General features: G+C 22.1%; 1 protein-coding gene across 1 annotated transcript in view; it reads left to right on the top strand.

The window, feature by feature from the left end:
- Positions 1-22,282, top strand: part of LOC122501185 (neurotrimin-like) — a 156,709-nt gene that overhangs the window by 121,648 nt on the left and 12,779 nt on the right. Inside the window, exons 4-5 of the mRNA XM_043610483.1 lie at positions 10,364-10,607; positions 20,490-20,663. Coding sequence (XP_043466418.1) covers positions 10,364-10,607; positions 20,490-20,663 — 418 coding nt within the window. The remainder of the gene's footprint in view (positions 1-10,363; positions 10,608-20,489; positions 20,664-22,282) is intronic.

Genomic DNA, 22,282 nt, shown 5'->3' with positions numbered 1-22,282 from the left:
GAGGATAAATACATTTTTTTTTGACATTTTTAAACAATTAAATTTTTAAACTTTTAAATAAAAATAACAAATTTTTTCAATATGGAAATTTTGATAAATTTCAGTAGAGCTATTAAAGTGTAAGTTAAATTATTAAATTTGTTATAGTTCTTTTACGTTTAATAATCTCTTATTAAAAAGCGAATTAAAAATTTTAAGCTTTTATTAAATTTAAATTACGAAATAATAGAATTGAAATACTTTCTGTTCCTATTTTTTGTCGAGAATTCTTTCTTAATAATGATTCATTATAAATTAAAAATCCGTTTAAATAGAAATGATTTTAAGTCGAAAATGAAAATTAAGAAGAAATTCTCGTTAATGAAAAAATCAGTAGTGTAAGTCAACGTTAGTCAGACAATTATTTTTAATAGCAATTAAAAAATCTGCACTTTTAGTATAAATCTATTTTTTAAATAAATTTCAAGAACGAAACTTTAACGAATATTATAAAATCAGTAGTGCAAGTCAATTTTAGTCAGACACATTTTTGAAAACCAAAATAACAATATTAAAGTTGAAAGAAGTTAACAATTTTTCCAAATCAATCTCACAAATAAATAAAATCTCTTTAAATAAATTATTTTAATTTAAGATTAAATAATCTGAAATAATTCTTTGTTATTTTAATAATCAGTAGTGTAAGTAAATTTAAGGCAGAAGATTTCTTTATAATTTTTTTTTTTTTGCAGTTGAAGTAAACTTTAATCATACAAATTACTTTCTAAACAAAAATCATTACGCAATCAGTAGTTCAAATCAATTTTAGTCAGACAAATCTCTAGTTGAACAAATATTAGAAAATCAGTAGTGCAAGTCAAATGTAGTCAGACATATTTTTTAAAAACAAAATTTACAAAACAGTAGTTTTAGTAAATTGTAGTCAGACAATTTTATAAAAATTCTGTATTATTTTATTACTCAGTGATCAGTAGTCTAAGTGAATTTAAGTCAGGTAATTTTTTTCTAATATTTTTTTAGCAGTTGAAGTAAAATATTTTATCATACAAATACTTTCTAAACAAAAATCATGATTAAATCAGTAGTTTAAATAAATTTAAGTCAGACAAATTTTTTTTTTACCAAAGGCAATCAAAATATCAGTAGTACATGTTAATTTCAGTCAGACAAATTTTTCATCAAAATCGTTTTTACAAACTCTCTTTTTCACTAACATTAAAAGTAAAATTTCTATAAATATTCTAACTTATAAAATTATAATTTTTTATAAATTCATTCCTATATCTGTTTATATAAAAATAAATCCCTTTAATGCTCAAAATTTGTCAAGTACAGAGAAAAAAAAGAAAGAAACAACAAGACCCGAAAATTCTTTTTTTCTCATTGAGAAAAAAAATCTCCCCCCCCCCTTTTTTTTTCTTTTGCACAATAAAATATCAGTTTGTGAGGAGTAGGTATTTATTGAAAGCTACAGTTCAAATCGAAGTTCATGACCTCCTTGAAAGAAAAAGCACGTTCAATACATTCAGCCAGATAAATCTTTATCGAGCACATGATATGAACATTGTAGCAAGAGCAGCTTTTTTCTATGAGGGCTCTTCTTTTTTTTTTAATACGAACATATATATATATTTTTTTTTACCTGAAACAGAAAACCTGTCGAGTACCTATTGTTCTAGAGAGATCCGGGGGTTTTAGCACGGATGTCCTATACCCAGTAAGAACTTTTCCATTGAAGGGCTTCCACTAAAGTAAAATGTTATCGAGTCGTGATTTTCAGAGTCGCAGAAATGAGCATAGCGCGAAAGATAAATTTATATACTATATACTACTACTACTATACTACTACTAGTAGTAGTTGTTGTAGTACTTAGTATACTATATATATATATATAGTAGTATAATACTATATATTACAAAATACTTTAATTACTACAAGTACTAGTATTATAGTATAATAGTATAATACTACTATTAGTAGTATAGTATAGTAGTATAATACTACTATTAGTAGTATAGTATATTAGTATAATACTACTATTAGTAGTATAGTATAATAATATACTACTACTAGTAGGAGTACATTATAGTAATATACTACTAGTAGTAAGAGTATAGTAGTATAATACTACTACTAGTAAGAGTATAGTAGTAAACTACTATTATACTAGCAATAGTATAGTAGTATAATACTACTAGTACAAGTATAGTATCAGTAGTAGTAATATAGTATAATAATATATAGAATACTATATATATATAATATAATATAATATATAGGTTTTAAATATCCTTGTGAAAGTTTTGCTGTGTAGTAGCAACGATGAGAGAGTGTATAGGCCCTTAAAGAGGGCTTTAGATTATTATCAAAAAGAAAACGTTCTCCTTTATCTTGTGATAAGAAATTACTCGACTCTTAAGAACGAGATAAAAAGAAAAAACTTTCTCTGATGTTTCTCTCCTTTCTCTCTTTCTTCCTGACGTTTCTTAATCATCCTTTTACTCCAGACAGACAATCTTTTCCGATTATCACCAGCAGAAGAATTATTTCTTTTATGTACTATTTCAAATGCTCCAAATCCTCACGTCTATTTTAAGAAGAAAAAATTTTTTTAGATTTTACAGACAAAACATTTCTAAAGGCGTATGATTAGAAAATCAGTATTTCAAGTAAATTTTAGTCAGACAATTTAAATCGGATTAATTAATTTTCTTTATTTGAAAATTTGTATTTGTTTTTTTTTTCTTTTTAAAAAGACAACCAGATGCAAGTCATTGTTAGGCGCGGATATTACATTTCTAAATAAATATTAGAAAATAAGTAGTATAAGCACAGTTTAGTCAGACAAGTCCTTTCTTAATTCTCTTAATTCAGAAATCAAATAATTAATATAGCTTTTTAGGTCGGTTAAAAATATCCAAAAACTATTATTGGAAAAAAGTAGTTTAATTTAATTTTAGTCAGACAAAGAATTATCTGTCTCTTGATATTAAAATATCATTGATGAGGGTCATTATTTCATCTATAGAAACTAAAATTTCTTAATATAGTACAACATTGATTATAGTTATTATTTATTAATACTAATAAAATTAAATTTCACCTCACATTTTATTTTTATAACAAAAATTGAATTATACATTTTTAAATTCTATCATTAATAATAATAAAGTACATATTATACGGTAATCTGTTCGCAGTTTGAAGCTAGTTGCTGTTTGCTTTTTTTATTTCCTAGCTTTTTTATAATTTTTCTTTTCAAATATTTTCAATTTTAAAATGAATGTATTGAAAATCATCGAATTGTATTGCAAAGAATTTTATCAAAAAATTTGTTAATATTAGAATTCCTTCAAAGAATTTTATTATTTAGGAGAATAACTCAACTCTCGCGAAGAATTTTATTAAAGTTTCTAAAAATCCTAATTAAATTCTTTTGAAGAATTTCATTGAATTTTTTTTAAACTAATTGAGTTTCTTTAATAATTTTAATTGAAAATTTTGAAAGCAATTAAGCAATTGAATTTTATTAAGCGAAGAATTTCATTAAAATTGTATTGAAAATAATTGAATCCTTGCGAAGAATTTTACTATTTATAAAAATAATTGAATTATTGTAAAGAATTTTACTTTTTACAATAATAATTAAAATGATTCGAAGAATTTATTAAAATTTTAAAAAATACTTAAATTTTTATGAAGAAAAAAAAAAAAATGAAATTTTTTCGAGAAATTCTATATTTAAGAGAAATTTTATTAAAATTTTAGGCAATATTTGGAATTTATGAAAATATTTTAAAATATTCGAATTCATCCGAGGAATTTAATTAAAATTGTTTTGAAAATAATTGGATTTTTGTAAAGATTTTACTATTTAAAAAAAATAATTGAATTGTTTAGAAGGATTTATTAAAATTTTAGAAAATAATTGAATTCTTTCGTGAAATTTTATTAAAGTTTTTGAAAATATGAACAGTAATAATTAATTTTGTACTTAATAAGTGAATTTCTTAAATTTTGATTATGAAGTTATTTTAAAAATTTATATTTAAAAATAAAAAATTTTGTAATTTACATAACAATAATAAATTGAATATCTCGTTACGCGCGCGTAATATTTGCTAGTGTTATATAAAATAGTAATTAAAAAGTTAATCCCACGCGAATTGTTGTTAATACAACAAAAATGTATATTTTAATTTATTAATTAATTTATTAATAAATTAATTAATAACTAGTTAATTAAAAATTTATAATTAATTAATTAAAAATGTAAAATTTAGATATTATACTCTAAGTATACAATCTGAAAATTTTTATAGAAATTGTACTGAAATTTTTCGACCTGAGAAAAAGCAATTCACCGCAGTAGATGACTTTGCTTTCGCGTGGAAACACTTTGATATCTCATCAAAATATGTATCTATATATATAATAAAGACATAAAATTATAAGATGAAGAATAACTTCAAGAACATACTCAAGCAAGTTTGCATGAATTATGTCTTTCAGAGAAGGAAGAACCTTTCTATGTACATATATATATATATACACAGGGAATATATGTTAAATTACGCCCAACAGATTTCAAGTCTCATCTTCCTCCTCTCTGTCTCTCACTCACTCACTCTCTCTCTCTCTCTCTTTGAACTCGTGAATTTGTATTCCCTAACGTGTACTACACAAAGTCTGAGACAAAAATGTTCTATTTAGATCAAAGAAAAATTGTGGTTTACAAAGGAAACTGCCACACAGTGTTTGTAATATTTATATCTCAATATCCTGTCTTTCTTCTTTTTTTCTTTTCTCTTTATTTTGGAAAATAAAAATCTATTATATAGTCATTGTACTTAAGGGAATTAGTGTTCGTGCGTGAAAATTTTCCCAAAGGACAATCTGGACCATGTTTGGATTCCCATTTAAGAAAAAATAAAAATTGAAACTTTGGTTAATTAGATTAATATTTAAATAAATTATAATTATAAAGAAATCTTCTTTTATTGAATGTCATTAAAAAATCAGTAGTACAAGTCTATTTTAGTCAGGCAATAAAGCTCTTTATTTCTTTTATTCCAAAAATAGTAGTTCAAGTAGATTTTAGTCAGACAATTGTTTAAAAATAATATAATATAATATAATATAATATAATATAATATAATATAATATAATATAATATAATATAATATAATATAATATAATATAATATAATATAATATAATATAATATAATATAATATAATATAATATAATAATATAATATAATGTAATAATATAATATAACTACTCAACAACAGTAATTAATCATGATAAAAAAAATTGTCTCTTGAGAATATATTCATAAATTTGTCAAGAAAAATTAATTATTTATTGTGATAGCAAGGAGAGAAAGGGAGAAAAAAAAATTGAAAATATTTGCACTTTCTATAAAAATGGAAATGATATGCAATAAATACAGGAATGTTTAATATTCATAATAGTCTGAAGTGAATGCGGGGTTACCGTTTATCATAATATTCAATCTCAATTACACGAATGATTAATCAATTGATTAATTACCCACTCAATAATAATTAAAGGTTTGATCGTCAGCCGTGTCACAGATCTTATTGTTTCATTATATTATCTACAATTTCAACATGTACGTCTATATACATGTCGGATTGCCTATTGTCCCGCTATATACCACATGAGATCAATTCGCAAGTTATGCCAATAGTGGATTTTGACCTTTTGTTATATACAGTCAAGAGAGTTGCGAATAAAGGTGCGCGCGCATACGAAATCACTTTCAATATATATGCATTTTAATATAATATAATATAATATAATATAATATAATATAATATAATATAATATAATATAATATAATATAATATAATATAATATAATATAATATAATATAATATAATATAATATAATATAATATAATATAATATAATATAATATAATATAATATAATATAATATAATGTAATGTATTGTAATATAATATAATATAATATAATATAATATCACTGTAAAAAGAAAAGTACTAATTTAGTACAAATTCTACTTTTGTTCTATTTTAATACTGAAATCAGCTCCAATTTAACAATAGTATCAAATAATAATTATAATAAAAAATAATAATTATTATAAAACTTTGAAAATTAGTTGTCTAAATAATATAAATTGTTTTTTTTTTGGCACAATTTTAATATAAAATTACAATTTAATTGCACCGAACAAAAATCTGTTGAATTGTCTGACCATAAAGCTTTTTGACTACTGTAAATTTCAAGGAACGGGTTTAGGGGAATTCGCGGTATTCTGAAATATCTATGAGCAGAAAGTTTCTTTATACCAGAGTGAAAATTGAATGAAAGGGAATGTGAATATAGTTGAAAAGAGAATTGTGATTTTCAGTTAGTTGTTTGATAAATATGTTGCAAAAAAAAAGATTTATTTTTATTTTAAAAATTATAGATAGAAAATTAGTATTTTACGTATAGTTAATCGGAGTATAAAAATAAGTAGTTAAAGTCAGTTGTGAACAGACAAAACATTTCTAAAGGCGTACGATTAGAAAATCAGTAGTGCAAGTAAATTCTAGTCAGACAATGTCTCATTAAATTCTTCGCGTTTAATAATTAAGTAGTTCCAGTAAATTTAAATCAGACAATGCTTTAATTAATTTTCTTTGTTTGAAAATCTGTTGTTGAAGTATAAATGTTTCGTAAAAAAAAAAACATTTTTAAAGTACATCTCGTCAACAATATGATCAGTAGTTCAAGTCAATTTTAATCAGACAATCCTCTATTTTATTTCTTTTCATTTCCCAATCAGTAGTTCAAGTCAATTTTAGTCAGACAATTTTCTACCTATATCATAAGCAGTTTATCTCTAATAAGAACAAGTAGTAAAAGTCAATTTTAGTCAGACGATTATTTTCTCAAATATTTTCAGGACGCCCCTTTTTTCATGAATGGAAAAATGCTAAAAACGTAGAAAATAAGAATTGTTATTTTTGTTATTTTGAATATAAGTTTTTCCAAAATAATTTAAAACTGTGAAAGTCGGATAAAAAAATTTTGAATAACAGATTGACACTTTTTCAAAAAAAAAAAATTTTTTTAATTTAATAATTAAGTAATTAAAAAGCTTTTTTGAATTTTAGTATATCTATTAAATGAACTTATTTTACATTGACCTTTTTGACACTTTAATATTCATGATAATTTTTTGAATTTTTTTAATCCTACTTTTACGGTTTCAAATTTTTTTGGAAAAATTTATTTCACAATACCAGTTAATAATTTAGATTCTACATTAAAAAGAGATTAAAACAAGACCAAGAGCGCTAATAAAAGTTAATTAGTTTTCGAGAAATTAAAACATTACGAAAAGCATGCAAAATCCAGTATTTTTTCTATATCTGACAGAATAGTCAACGAAAACTCCTCGATCAGGTGTCAGTCTTTTCATTATTTCATTAGCTTTCAGGAAAAAAATACGAAAAAATCTTTTCATTCTCATTTTCTACGTTTTAAGCATTTTTCCACTCATGAAAAAAGGGGCGTCCTGATACTCACGGACGGTAGTGTAACTTCAGTCACAAAAATAATTTTTAATCAAACATCATAACAAATAAAGTAGTTGAAAGGTAGAATTTAATTAAAAATCAATTTTTGGTCAGTTTTTTTCGGGTTAAGTAAATTTTAGTCAAAAAAAATAATTTCTAATAAAAAATTATAACAAAAGAAACTCGTTAATATAATTAAGTAGTTTTACTAAATTTTAATCTGATTTTTAAATAATTGTCTTCGTTTGAAAATCAGTAGTTCAGGTCAATTTGAATCAGACAATAAATCCTTTTACAATTACTTTTAGTTGGAATTTAGTAGTTAAAGTCCATTTTAGACAAACAATTCTTTTTTTTAATATTTCAAAATAAAAAATTAAAAATAAGTAATCGAAGTAATCTGAAGTAACAAAAAAATGTTCTAAAAGAAAATCATTATGAAAACAGTAGTCAAAATCAATTTTAGTTAGACGAACAAAAATTTGAAATTATTTTTAATAGAAAGTATGTAAATAAAGATGTTTTTTTAAATCATTTTTGAAAATCAGTAGTATAAGTTAATTTTAAGCAGACGAAGTTTTTATCAGTTTTGAATTAAATATCAGTAGTTAATGTCAATTTTAGTCAGACAATACAGTTATTATTTGTCTCTTATATGAAAATAAGAACTTCAAGTTGGAAAAATTAATTATAATCATATACAAAAATTATAATAATTAATAATATTAGAATTGACAATTATAAATATCAGTAGTTCAACTTTATTTTAATCTAACAAGCTTTTTATCAATTTTCAATTTAAAATTAATAGTTAATTCTTTTTTTCTACTTCTTACAGTTTTTCTAAAGGATATCGAATTGAGACAAAAAATGAATCAAAACGTTGCTTTTATAACAAATCACAAATTTTAATTGAAAATGAAATTCAAAGTTTTTAAATTTTTAGAAAATAAAGGAACAAATTTTACTCAACAAAAATGTCCTGTTACATTTATTTACGAATTTCTTTAATTGCAAAATTATTCAAAAACATCAATAAATTCTTTTTTAAATAAATACTTAATTAATATTTTTCTATAGGAATTAAGAATTTCAAAAATTTTAAATTCAAATCTTTCTAAATATTTAAATTTAATAACTTATATCAGAATATCTTCATGTTTTATAATAATTAAAGATGACCGAGTGATAAAATCATTGTTTTACATTATTATAATAATATTATTACAGTAATTTTTCAAAATTATTTTCATCATTTTAAATCAATTATTATTTTCTACAATTTTTTAATTATTTTTAGGAAAATACTTAAATTCCTTACAAAACATTTTATTATTATAAAAAAAATTGAATTATTGCGAAGGAATTTATAAAAAATTTTGAATTCCTGAGAAATTTTTATTATTTATGAAATAATTAAATGTACTTTCTAGTGTACTATTTTTGAAAATTTAAAATTGATTTGAAAATAATTGAACTTTGGGGAATAATTTTGTTATTTATAAAGATAATTCGGATTTTGACAAGATTTTTTTTTAAATTTTCAACATAATTGAATTTTAATTCTTTTGAAAATAATTGAATTTCTGCAATTATTTATTTACTTGCAATTTTTCCAAAATTAGATTTTTTTTAGTGTTTTCAACAAAAATTTGAATTACAAATTTATAAATTCTGTTATTTTTAAAATTTGCTAATTCTATCCTAAAAAGTTAGCCGCGCGCGCGCGCGAATTGTTGCTAGTTTTGGTAATAATTTAAAAAATGGTTTTAAAAATTTGATAAATCAAACATATTTTATTAGTCAGTTTGTAATATTTTATTTTTGAAAATATCCTATTGAACTTAAATAATTAAAATAAAGTATTAAATTGAATTAAAATAATCCGTTTTTAAAATAAATAAATTTAAATATTTCATTAATAAAAAATTTTAAAAACTATAAAAATAAATAATAAATATATTTGTAGTTTAAGTAAATAGTTATTTTATTATTGAAAGTAAAGAAAAGCGGTAGAAAAGTAATTAAATCAAATATATCTGTAATGCGTGACAGTAAAAATTTTCAATTACTATTTTTTCGTTAACCAAAAATACATTTATATATTTTTGAACTATAATTCAAAATTTTAAGTTTTTTTCTCGACAAAACGATGAGAGATTCTTAAGAGGGGAAGAGTGACGATAAAAAAAAATGTCAGTAAGAAACTGTTAATAATGACAAGGATAGATTGAAAATAACTTGACCTAAATATTGATGTGTATAAATTTTGCAATTGGGGTAGGGGGGGGGGGTGAAAATTGAAGTTTGAAATGCGCATAAATACGCAGTAGATCTGTAGGCAGCATTAAGCAGGGAATGAAGTCATTAAAAAGCGAGATTACAGCGATTTGTCAGAAATACAGAGTATTCCATCTCGACATGAGTGTCCATTCAGAAGCACGAGTTCCCCATTATTTTTCCCAATGCCGGACACTCAAACTGGGTTTAAATTTCAAATCCGCGCTCGCCGATCGTCGAAGAAGCTTACACTCTCTATATACTATATATTATCGATTAAAACTCGACTCTTACCCCCAAAAGTCTCTCTCCTCTCTTTTCTCTCTTTTCTCTCTTTTTTCTTCTCTCTCTCTCTTTCTCTTTCTCTTCTCTTTCTTTAATTTATTTTTATCATTTTTCCTCTTTCTTTAACTCGAAGCTATTCGAAAATGAACGAATAAACGAAACGAAGAAATGATTCAGACTACTATATATGTATATATAGAACAGAATCGTTAAAAGGAAATTGCTTTCAATTCGACAGGTGGGATGGCTGCGCCTTGGGGATCAGACGATACTGTCAATGGGCGAGAAAACGGTAATTCAATCGCCCCGTTTCTCAGTAACACTCGAGAATGTCAAGACAACGAATCAAACGCCTTCGAGGGAAGAGGAAACAACATGGCGTTTGAATATTCACACATTAAAGGAAGATGATCGTGGTTGCTATATGTGTCAACTCAACACCAACCCTATGTTGAATCAACTGGGGTGCGTGGACGTTCTAGGTATGCTTAATTGCATGGTGCACATTCCTACAACATAGTGCACGCTTGACAGATAGCTCGGTGTGCCATCGTTGCATAGGTTTCGATTAGCTGCGATGAAAACGTGTAGCACTGCACAGAATTACATGTTACAACCGCTTCTCACTCTCATTGCTCTATCTCACTCTCTCACACACACACACACTCTATATATATTCACAACATCTCACTCTCATCCATTTAGAGATATATATGCACGCACTCTCTCTCTCAATGATTCGCACATACAGATGTTACGCTGGCATTTAACCAGAATGCGTAAATCACACAGTATACACTAAATAATTATCTCTCTATATATATAATAATTGCATGCAAACAATGAATAGCCTAACAATCCTGTTTTCAAAACAAAAGAGCTTGTTATCGGCTTGGAAATTTTAAGAATTAAAATTCTAATTTTCGTGAAAGTTAGTAGTTTGGCTTTTGGCATGATATTTTATTCACATCTTCATCAAAATTATTATTTTATTTTTATTACGCTAATATTTCGTATTAAATGCTAATAAAGGTTATTGTTATTCTCACCTAAATGATAACTATTGACCTCGATTTCATTTCAATAGAAGGTAAATGATCTAATTTGTCGAACCTGGTTAATTTTTCTCTACTAAACTCCAATTCGCTTTTCTTACTTTTATTAAACAATTTTTTATTTTTTAAAAAAGAAACTGATTTTTAAATATTTGCCCCAATTGAATACAATTTTAAAGTTTTAAACTCACGTATGATAAATGTTACAAATTTTAAAGAAAAAATTTAGAATTCAGGGTTGCCACGCTTTTGCTCATTTCAAATTCCCTGACTTTTCCAGGTTAAAAAACCTAACTTTCCAGGTTTTTAAAACTACATTTGTTGACAAAAAAAATTTAATTTTGTTCTTCCCTGAGTTTTCCTTAAATTCCAGATAAAATTCTTACTCTTCCTTCACTATAAAGAATATTTTGGATTGGTGGACAATTTTCACAAAATCCGTTTCCCAAAAAAAAACTTTTCCCAAAATATTTTTTTCCCAATGCTGAATTTTCCAAAAAATAATTTTTCCAAAAAATTTTTCCAATGTTATATTTTTTCCAAAATGTATATTTATTGCCAAATTAGTAGTAAATAATCACATTCGAAACGTAATGTCCAAGTGATTGTAAATACGTAACAAGTTTGAAAAAATAATAGTTTGAGTAAATTCTAGTTTGAAAAAATATTTGAATAAATTCTAGTTCGAACTAATAATAGTTCCAATAAATTTTATTTCGATAAAACAATAGTTTGAATAAATTGTGGTTTAAAAAATTACAGTTTGAGTAAATTCTATTTTGAACAAATTTTAGTTTAGAAAAATAATAGTTTGAATAAATATAAATAGTATTTTGAAAACATTCTAATTTCAATAAATTCTATTTCGAAAAAATAATAATTTGAGTAAATTCTATTTCAAAAAAATAATAGTTTCAATAAATTTTTGTTTTAAAAAAAATACTTTTAATAAATTGTAGTTTGAAAAAATAATAGTTTAAAGAAATTATAGTTTGATTGAATTCTAGTTCGACAAATTAATAGTTTCAAATTTCAAAACAAGACTAATTTAAATAAATTCTAGTTTGAAAAAATAATATAATTTGAGTAAATTCTATTTCGAAAAAATGATAGTTACAATAAATTTTTGTTTCAAAAAATAATAATTTGAATAAATTGTAATTTGAAAAAATAATAGTTGGAGTAAATTCCAGTTTGAAAATTTTTTTTAATAAATTCTAGTTCGAACAGATTGGTAGACAATGTTGGATTATTTTTTTTGGGAAATAAAAAATTGGAAAAAATGATTTGCTTGGACAAATTTTTTTTTGGGAAATATAATATTGGGAAAAATTTTTTTTGGGAAAACAAATTTTTGGGAATAATTTTTTTTGGGAAAAAAATTTTGGGAAAATTGACCCCCCACCAATATTTTGATTCAGTTTAAAAATCATTACTCAGAAAAATATTCTATTACTTCTTTTTTAAATAAATATTTAATGATTATTATTACGTTACCTATTTGAAAATAAACAATTTTAAAAAAATTGTTATAAAACATGAAGATATCGATCATTCCGAGTCTTCGACTCGGAGCAATCGATATCTTCATGTTTTATAATAATTAATTAATTATTAAAGATGACCGACTGATAAAATAATTATTTTATATTATAAGAATATTGATACTGTAACTTCATAAAATTTATTTTCATCATTTCAATTCAATTATTTTTAACTAAAACTCTTCTTTAAATTAATTATTTTTAATAATTTTTGAAAAATTTCTTTGAAAACTTTCAAATTCTTTTGTTTACAATTCAATTTTACGAAATTTCATAGATTATTCGGAAATTTTTCAATCAAATATATATTAGAAAATAAAAACTTCAAATAATTTCAAAAGTTCCATTAAACTTTTTTAAAAAAATTAAATTTACCCAATTTTCAGTTAAAAGTATGAAAAATTTAAACTTTTAAAGATTATAATTTGAAAGATTTTCAAAATTCAAAATTACTTCTAAAATTAAATAAATTAAATTATAAATTAACTGTTAAATTAGTAGAAACGACTATTTATTAGTAAAATCTGCAAATTCTAAAGCAAAAAGTCAGTCACTAATTCAAATTAGAAACCATTTTTACTAATTCAAATTTAGAGAGTTTAATATTCAATTATTATTTAAAATTTTAACTGAAATGCATATTGAAATCAATTTTTATTAGAAAATTTTACAAAAATTCAATTATTTAAATACAAAAATAAATAATTTACTGAATAATCGAATGTTTCTCAAAATTAAATTCTGATAAAGAATTTTATCAACAAATTTTTAAATAATTAAAATTCTTTTGACAAATTTTAATAAATAATTTAATCTCTTTTAAAAAATTTGATTGAATTGAGAAAAGTTTTTGAAAACAATTGAAATTTTGTCAAGAATTTTATTAAAATTTTTAAAAATAATTAAATTCTGAAAAAGAATTTTATTATTTATAAAGACAATTGAAATTTTTACGAGAATTTTTTTAAACTTTTGACTATAATTGAATGTCTTCGATGAATTTTATTACTTTTGAAAATATTTGAATAGTGAACATTTTGTAAAATTAAATTAAAAATAATTAATTTATTTCAAGTATTTTGTTACAATTTTTAAAAATCAAATTTTGAATAATTTTAAATGCAAATTTTGAAAATAATTAAATTATCAAAAATTTGACTAAAAATTCTTTAAAGGTAAAATTAAAAATGAAAATAAGCTTCTAATTTTTTAAAATAAAGTATTTTTAATATTTTCACTTACATATTTCCGAAAATAATAACATTTTACAATTATTTTTAACATTTTGGAGAAAACAATAAGGTTCAAAATTTTTAATTAGAATTCATCGAAAAATTCATTAGTTTTTTTTTTAAATTGTACAAAAATTCTTTTAAGAAATACAATTATTTTTGAAAAATTACGTTAATAAAATATTTTTAAAAATTAATTATTAGAATTGTTTTGTAATAATTTTTTAAGATTCAAAATTTACTATTTGGACTTATCAAAATTTTTGAGAAATCATGGTCATGTTTATAATTAAAATTCTCGAAAAATTTGATCATTTTTATCTATACTTTTCAAATTTCAATTATTATTAAAAGATTGTTCCAAATTTTTATTTTTTGGATTAAAAAACTATTATCGTTCAAAAACTATTTTTAAATATTTTTAAAAAATTAATTGTACCTATAATAAGAAATTCTTTCTTATAATTTTTTGAAAAAATTATACCTTAATAACCTCAACTACTGATTTTCAAATTAAAAATATTGAAAAAATATTCGTCTGATTAAAATTGACTTAAACTACTGATTTTCAAATTAAAAATGTCGAAAAAATATTCCTCTGATTAAAATTGACATAAACTACTGATTTGCAAATTAAAAGTGTTGAAAAGATATTCGTCAGATTAAAATTGTCCTAAATTAATGATTTTCAAATTTTATAAAATTGAAAAAATAGTCGGCTGTCTAAAAATGACCTAAACGACTCACTTTAAATTCAAGTTATTTACAAAAGAAATCATCTTTAAAATTTTAAGACTAAAAAATTAAATTTTCATCAGAGTTATTCTGAAACTATATTTTATTCATTTTTCTATCAAACTAAAATTAAATTACTCTCATTTTTCGTATCAAATACAAATAAATAGGTTATTCTCCAGGAAAAAATAACTATTGACCTCGATGTTTTCTTTTTTAAAGGTAAATGCTCCAATTTGTCAATTGGTATTAATTTTTTTTTATTAGAAAAAAACGAATTCACTTCATTTACTTTTAATAAACGACGAATTTTTTATTGTTTATAAAAGAAATAAATTTAAGATATTTGCTCCAATTAATTACATTTTAAATACACGTATATATATGATTAAGGTTCTAAATAATTGAGAACTACTAAAAAATTTACAATATTAAATTATAAAACAGATTCATCCTTTGCAAAAGCAGTAGTTAAAGTCAGCATTAGTCAGCCGATGTTTAAAACCAATATTTAAAGCCTCAAATTTAAGAAAATAAACAGTTAGAGCGTGTTTCAGTGGAACAAAACATTTCTAAGCACTTTTCATTAGGAAATCAGAGTAGTTAAAGTCAATTTAAAGTTTAATTGACGAGAAATCTTTTTCAAGCGAATGTCATTAAAAAATCAGTGGTACAAGTCTATTTTAGTCAGACAATAATGTGCTTTATTCCTTTTATTTGAAAACTAGTAGTTCAAGTAAATTTTAGTCAGACAAACTGTTTTCATATAAGTATAATAAAAAATCAGTAGTTCAAGGGAATTTTAGTCAGACAAATTTCTTTAAACAAATATAATTAGAATATCAGAAGTTTAAGTCAATTTAAGTCAGACGAATATTTTTAATCAAATTTCGATAAGTTTCAGTAGTTCAAGTAAATTTTAGTCATACACATGTTCTAAAAGTTTTAAAAAATAAGTAAATAAAAGCTTAGTAAAAATAATTTTAAGTAAATTAATTAAAGTATATAAAAAATAACTCAAACTAGATAGTAACTAAATATTCTTTAATTTATTGAACAATTAAATCTAATTTCTATAAAAATAAAACGAAATTCTATTTTTACGTGATGAGAATAAAAGAAATTAAAAATATATACTTGAAAAAAGGACGATATAAAAAAAAGTTGGCTATTGTGAGTGAAGCTTTTAAAAATAAATGCTACAGACATGTTTAGATCCTTCACCTTATGTGTGTAATCTCTACAACTGGACGACGTATATACCTTTGTGTACGTATAACACGGTTTAAATGTATATATTCATACACATCTTGAATTGTATATTTCAAAGACGCTTTTGCCACAATACTGTCCACAAAACTCGCTACAATTTTAACTTTAACTCCAGATTTAGCTCGAGATTCTCAAAGGAAACAGGAATCGTTTCAAAGACGCTTAAACTATCTAACTAGACGTACAAAACAGAAAGCAAAAAAATTTTAAAAAAGCAAAAAATAAAAAAACAAAACAAAAGGAACTATTATACAAGTTTTATGAAATTAAAATTAAATCTTTTTCTCTAAGGCTAAAGAAAGCATCGTTCAGGAATAGTCTGATTTAAATTGTTTTAAAAAATTTTCAATCATAGTAATATTTTTATAAACTGAATTCAATTTCAAGTAAATTTTAGTCAGATAAACTGTTTTTTATACAGTTATCGTAAAAAATTGGTCTGACTAAAAATTTATTTTAACTACTGTTTTAAATTTTAATTATAATTTTTAATTAAAAATTATTTCTGTGACTAAAATTTATGCTTTCAACTTTTAAGTAGATTTTAAAAATTTATTTTTAAAAATATATTTTCAATAAATTTTTATATTTACAATTTTCTTCTTTTCTATAGAGGTTACATTACATAAAGAGAATTAAAAAAAAAATTTAAGAATAAAAAAAAAATTAATTCTGATATAAATCCCAAGAAAATGCAAAATTGTAAAATAAGGGGAAAATAGAGAGAAACTTTTCATCAACACTTTCATTTTGAAAAATTAATAATACTACATTTTAGTTGTGTTAACTTTGCGCGTATGTTTTTGCGGATAAAATAAAGTTTTTAACTCGACTTAATTTATACACCTTTCTCTTTTTAATTAAATTCTTCTCAGTAATCTCAGACTGTTAATTATTATGTACTTCCTTCATAATTGTACAGTAAACTTAATTTGTCCCATTTCCATATTTAACTCTCAGAAAATTCCGTAGTTCAGGTTACCAACTTTTACTCTTCCTTAACATTCTTTCTTTTTCCATATACATATATATATATAAATATATTCTCGAGCAATGAAAATACTTTCTTAGAAGGAAAAATTTTCTTTTTTATAAGTGAGGAAGAAATTTTTCAAATGTGAAAAAAAGAAAGTTTTTCTCGAATTTCAAGGTAAAATTTTAAGTATTTTAACTGACTTCGGAATTATTAGTCATTTCGTTGCTTATTGCGGCAAATTAAAATGTATTTTCACAATTTTCGATATAAATTTCAAAGAAAATTAGTAAACTTTATTTCAGACTTCGATAAACTTTGCTTTAGACGTGGTACTAAAATTCACTTTAAAAATAGTAAAAGTCGAAAATGATTTGAATTTCATTAAAATTTATGAAAATAATAGAATTTTGTTTTGAAAAATTTTATCGAAATTTTTGCAAATAAGTGAATTGCTTCGAAGAATTTAATTAAAAAATCCCTTGACAGCAATTGAATTCCTTTGAGGAATTTAATTAAAATTGCAATGAAAATAATTGAATTCTTATGAAGAATTCTGGCAGAATTTTTAAAAATAATTAAATTCTTTTAAAGAAATTTATTAAACAATTTTTGAAGTAATTGAATTCTTTCGATAAATTTTATTAAAATTGTATTAAAATATTTAAAATCAATAAAAGTCGTGTGAAGAATTTTATTAAAATTTTCATAATCTCATTATATTCTTTCGATAAACATTGAATTAAAATTACACATCAGTAAAGAATAGAATTTTTAAAAACAAAATTTTCTCAAAATTCTTGAAATAACAATTAAATTCTTTCGAAGAATTTTATTAAAAATTTTGTATAATAAATAATAATTGAATTCTTGCAAAGAATTTTATTCAAAATTTTTGTTAATAATAAATAATAATTTTTAATTTTAAAATTAATGTATTGAAAATCATTCAATTCTTGCAAAAAATCTTTTAAAAAAATTTGAAGAAAATAATTGAATTCATTCGGAGAATTTCTTTATTTATGAAAATAATTGAATTTTATTAAAATTTTTAAAAATTCTAATTAAATTCTTTTAAAGAATTTCTTTGCATTTAAAAAAAATGGAGTTTCTTTAATAATTTGCCTTAATTTATAATTTGAATTGAAAATTTTGAAAATAATTGAATTCCTGAAAAGAATTTTATTATTTATAAAAATAATTGAATTCTTGCGAAGAATTTTACTATTTATAAAAATAATTGAAATGTTTCGAAAAATTTATTAAAATTTTAGGAAATAATTAAATTGTTTGAAGAATAGTATTTTTTGCATTTTCAGCCTAAAAACAAAGTTTCATTTTCAAAAAAAAGCTTCAAAAATTGTATAAATAAATTTTTTCATTCAGTAATTTTTTTGTAGATACAAAAACATATTTTTTGCAAAATTACGAATGGATTTCAAAATTTGCCAATTTTTAAGAAAAATTTAAATTCAAAAAGGGTCAAATTATTTTTTGATATTTTTATTAAAATTAAGTTTATTCTAAATAATTGAATTCTTCAGAAGAATTTTATTATTTTTTGAAAATAATTGAATTCTTTCAATTTTTTTGACGAATATATTACAAAATTGCATTGAAATTAATATTTAATTTTCATATAAAATTTTTTAGAAATATTTTTATAATAATTGAATCATTTTTAGAGAATTTTAATTTCTTGTTAAAATTTAATTTTATGAAAATTTTTGAAAATAATTAATTTTTTTCGTGCAATGTTATTTAAATTGGATTTAAAAATAATTTAGTTTCTGCAAAGAATTTTAGTATTTATAAAAATAATTGAATTGTATCGAAGAATTTATTAAAAATTTTAAAAATCCTAATTAAATTCTTTTGAAGAATTTTGTTTGCATTTGTTTAAAATAATGGAGTTTCTTCAATAATTTTTATTAAAAATTTTGAAAATAATTGAATTCCTGAGAAGAATTTTATTATTTATAAAAATAATTGAATTCTTGCGAAGAATTTTACTATTTATAAAAATAATTGAAATGTTTTGAAAAATTTATTAAAATTTTAGGAAATAATTGAATAGTTTTGAAGAATTTTATAGAAATTTAAAAAAAATAAATTCTTGCAAAAAATAGAATTAAAGTTGTTTCGAAAATAATTCAATTGTATCGAAGAATTTATTAAAATTTTTAAAAATAATTGAATTTTATGTAAAAATATTTGAATTCTTCCGAGAAATTCAATTAAAATTGTTTTGAAAATAATTGAATTCCTGCAAAGAATTTTACTATATATGTATAAAAATAATTAAATTCTTGTGAAGAATTTTACTATATTTATAAAAATAATTGAATTGTTTGGAAGGATTTATTAAGATTTTAGAAAATAATTGAATCTATTCGAAATATATTAAAAAAATTTTTTAAAGATTGAACTCTTCCGAGGAATTTAATTAAAATTGTTTTGAAAATAGTTGAATTCCTTCCAAGAGTTTTACTATTTATAAAAATAATTGAATTATTTCGAAATATTAATTAAAATTTTAGAAAATAATTGAATTCTTGCGTGAAATTTGATTAAAATTTTGTTAAAAATAATTTAATTTTCCAAAAAATTGTACTATTTATAAAAATAATTGAATTCATCCGAAGAATTTGATTATTTATATAAAAAATAAAAAAAATTGAATTCTTGCGATGAATTATATTAAAATTTTTGAAAATATAAACAATAATAATTATTTGTTTTACTTAATAAGTGAACTTTTTAAATATTGATTATGAAATTATTTAAAAAATTATATTTGAAAATAAGAAATTTTGTAATTTGCATAACAATAATAAATTCAATACCACGTTTCGTAATATTTCCTAGTAAAAATATAAGAGTAATAAAAAGAAAGCCAATTTTTTAAAAACGGAAAAATGAAAATAGAAAATAATTAACTATTCAAGGAATCAAAAAAAAATTGTTTCGTAAGCAGACTAGTTCCTGAGTATGTATATACATTTCCTAATTATAGATCTATGTTCCCAAAACACGGAATTGAAGATTAGAATTTTCATCAAGAATCTGCTTGAATAGCTTTATAGAGAAAATTTCCAAGTCTATATAATTAGAGGCGACAGATGATATTTGGTATTTTAAGAACTTATGTCGAAAGTAATTTACTATAAGAATGCACTAAGCTTTAAAGGCTTTTCAATTTCAGCAAAAAAAAAAAAAAAAAAAGATGGAGAAAGAGAATTAAGACTCTGAAATTTTCATTTTGACGATCCAAGAGAGAGTTGATTATAAAAAAATAAAAACGAAGAAAAGTAGTTGTAGTAGTAGCGGTAGTAGTAGTAGTAGTAGTAGTAGTAGTAGTGAAAAATTAGTTTTACGCCTCTGTTATTGTGAAGAGAAGGAGACAGTATTGAGAAAATTACATTGTACTTCCTTGAAAATGGAATGGAAGGATAGGGGTGGGTAGAGTGAGGGAGAAAATTTGCCCTCGCATTTCCATCGTTTCGTCTGTTTTCCTTTTACGTTTCACTAACACAAAATCGCTTATTTGCAGTTCCTCCTGATATACTAGCTAACGGAACCTCACCGGGAGAGGTTTCCGTCGCGGAAGGAGAAAATGCGACTCTCTCATGTAAGGCATCCGGACGACCAGAGCCACGAATTGTTTGGAAGCTCGAGAATAATAATAATATTGTTATGAGAGGACCTGCAGATAAACCGATGAATGGTAAGAGATAGAATTTTTATTTTTACTATTTACTTATTCAATATTTACATATATAAATATATTCTGTATAACAATAATAAATATAGGTGCATTTTCTGAAAGTGACACTTTTCCCTACTTACTTCAATTTTTTAAAGCGAATTCTTTTTATAAATTCTCTTTAGAAACTTATAGATTTTTCTTTAAAATATATTTGTAAATAATTATTTTTATATTATCAAAATATTTTATTATTATTATTATATTATTATAATTTTTATATATTATTATAAATAATTTCTCCAACTTGAAGTACTTCAGGGTTGCTACGAAAATTTAATTTTGTTTTTCCCTGACTTTTCCCTGATTGCCAGACAAAATTTTTTCTTTTTCCCTGACCCTAAAGAATATTCTGATTCACTCTAAAAATTATTAGATACTCAAAAAAAAAATGTTCTGTAATGCTTTTAATGTTCAATATAAAATTTTAACTGAAATCCATCTTTTAATCAATATTTATTAGAAAATTCTACGAAAATTCAATTATTTATTTCTTTCTTTATTTTACAATCAATTAAATACAAAAATAAATAATTTATTGAATAATTGAATGTTTCATAAAATTGAATTCTCGTAAAGAATTTTATTAATAAATTTTTAAATCATTAAATTCTTTCGACGAATTTTTAATTTTTAATAGAATTTTTAAGAATAATTACATTTTTCGAGAAAAAAATTGAATTTAATCAACGTTTAAAATTGAAATTCTACGATGAGTTTTAATATTTATGAAAATAATTGAATTCGTAAAAAGAATTTTAATATTTTCGAAAATAATTCAATCTCTGTAAAAAATTGTATAGTTTATTAAAATAATGGAATTATTACGAAGAAATTTATAACAAAGTTGCAAATAATTTAATTCTTGTAAATTTTTACTATTTATGAAAATAATTACATATTTTCGTAGAATTTTATCAAAATTTGTTTTAAATAATTGGATTCTTTGGGGAAATTTTATTAAAATAGCAGATATTAAAAATCATTGAATTGAGGAAAATTTCTGAAAATAATTGAAACTTGGATAAAAATTTTATCAAATTTTTTAAAATAATTGAATTCAGGAAAAGAATGTTATTATTTATAAAGATAATTGTAATTTTGACAAGAATAATGTTAAATTTTTAAACAATTGAATTTTTGCAATCATTTGTAACTTTTTCAAAATGGAAATTTTTTAGTGTTTTTACATATAATTCTTCTATAAATCCATTTTTTAAAATAATTAATTATATATATATATGTACAAAAAATTTAACTGATTTCAGAAGAAATTGAAATATTTCAATTTTTCAAAAATCTATTAAAAATAATTTTAAAAAGGTTCGTCTGACTAAAAATTGATTTAGTTATTCGCGACTAAAAATTGATTTTAACTACTGTTTTTTTTGTTACTTAAATTCACGTCGACTTCTAATTTGCAGTTTATAATTTTAATATAATAAAAAAAAAGATTTGTCTGACTAAAATTAACCTTAACTACTGACTTTCAATTAAAAAACGCAGAAAAAATCTTTGTTTCACTAAAATTGACAAAAACTACTGATTTTTAATTCAATTTCAAAGTGAATAAAAAAGTT

This window comes from Leptopilina heterotoma, unplaced genomic scaffold (genome assembly GCF_015476425.1).
Source record: "Leptopilina heterotoma isolate Lh14 unplaced genomic scaffold, ASM1547642v1 Lhet_103, whole genome shotgun sequence".
Lineage (NCBI taxonomy): Eukaryota > Metazoa > Arthropoda > Insecta > Hymenoptera > Figitidae > Leptopilina > Leptopilina heterotoma.
This window is presented reverse-complemented; position numbering and strand designations above follow the sequence as displayed.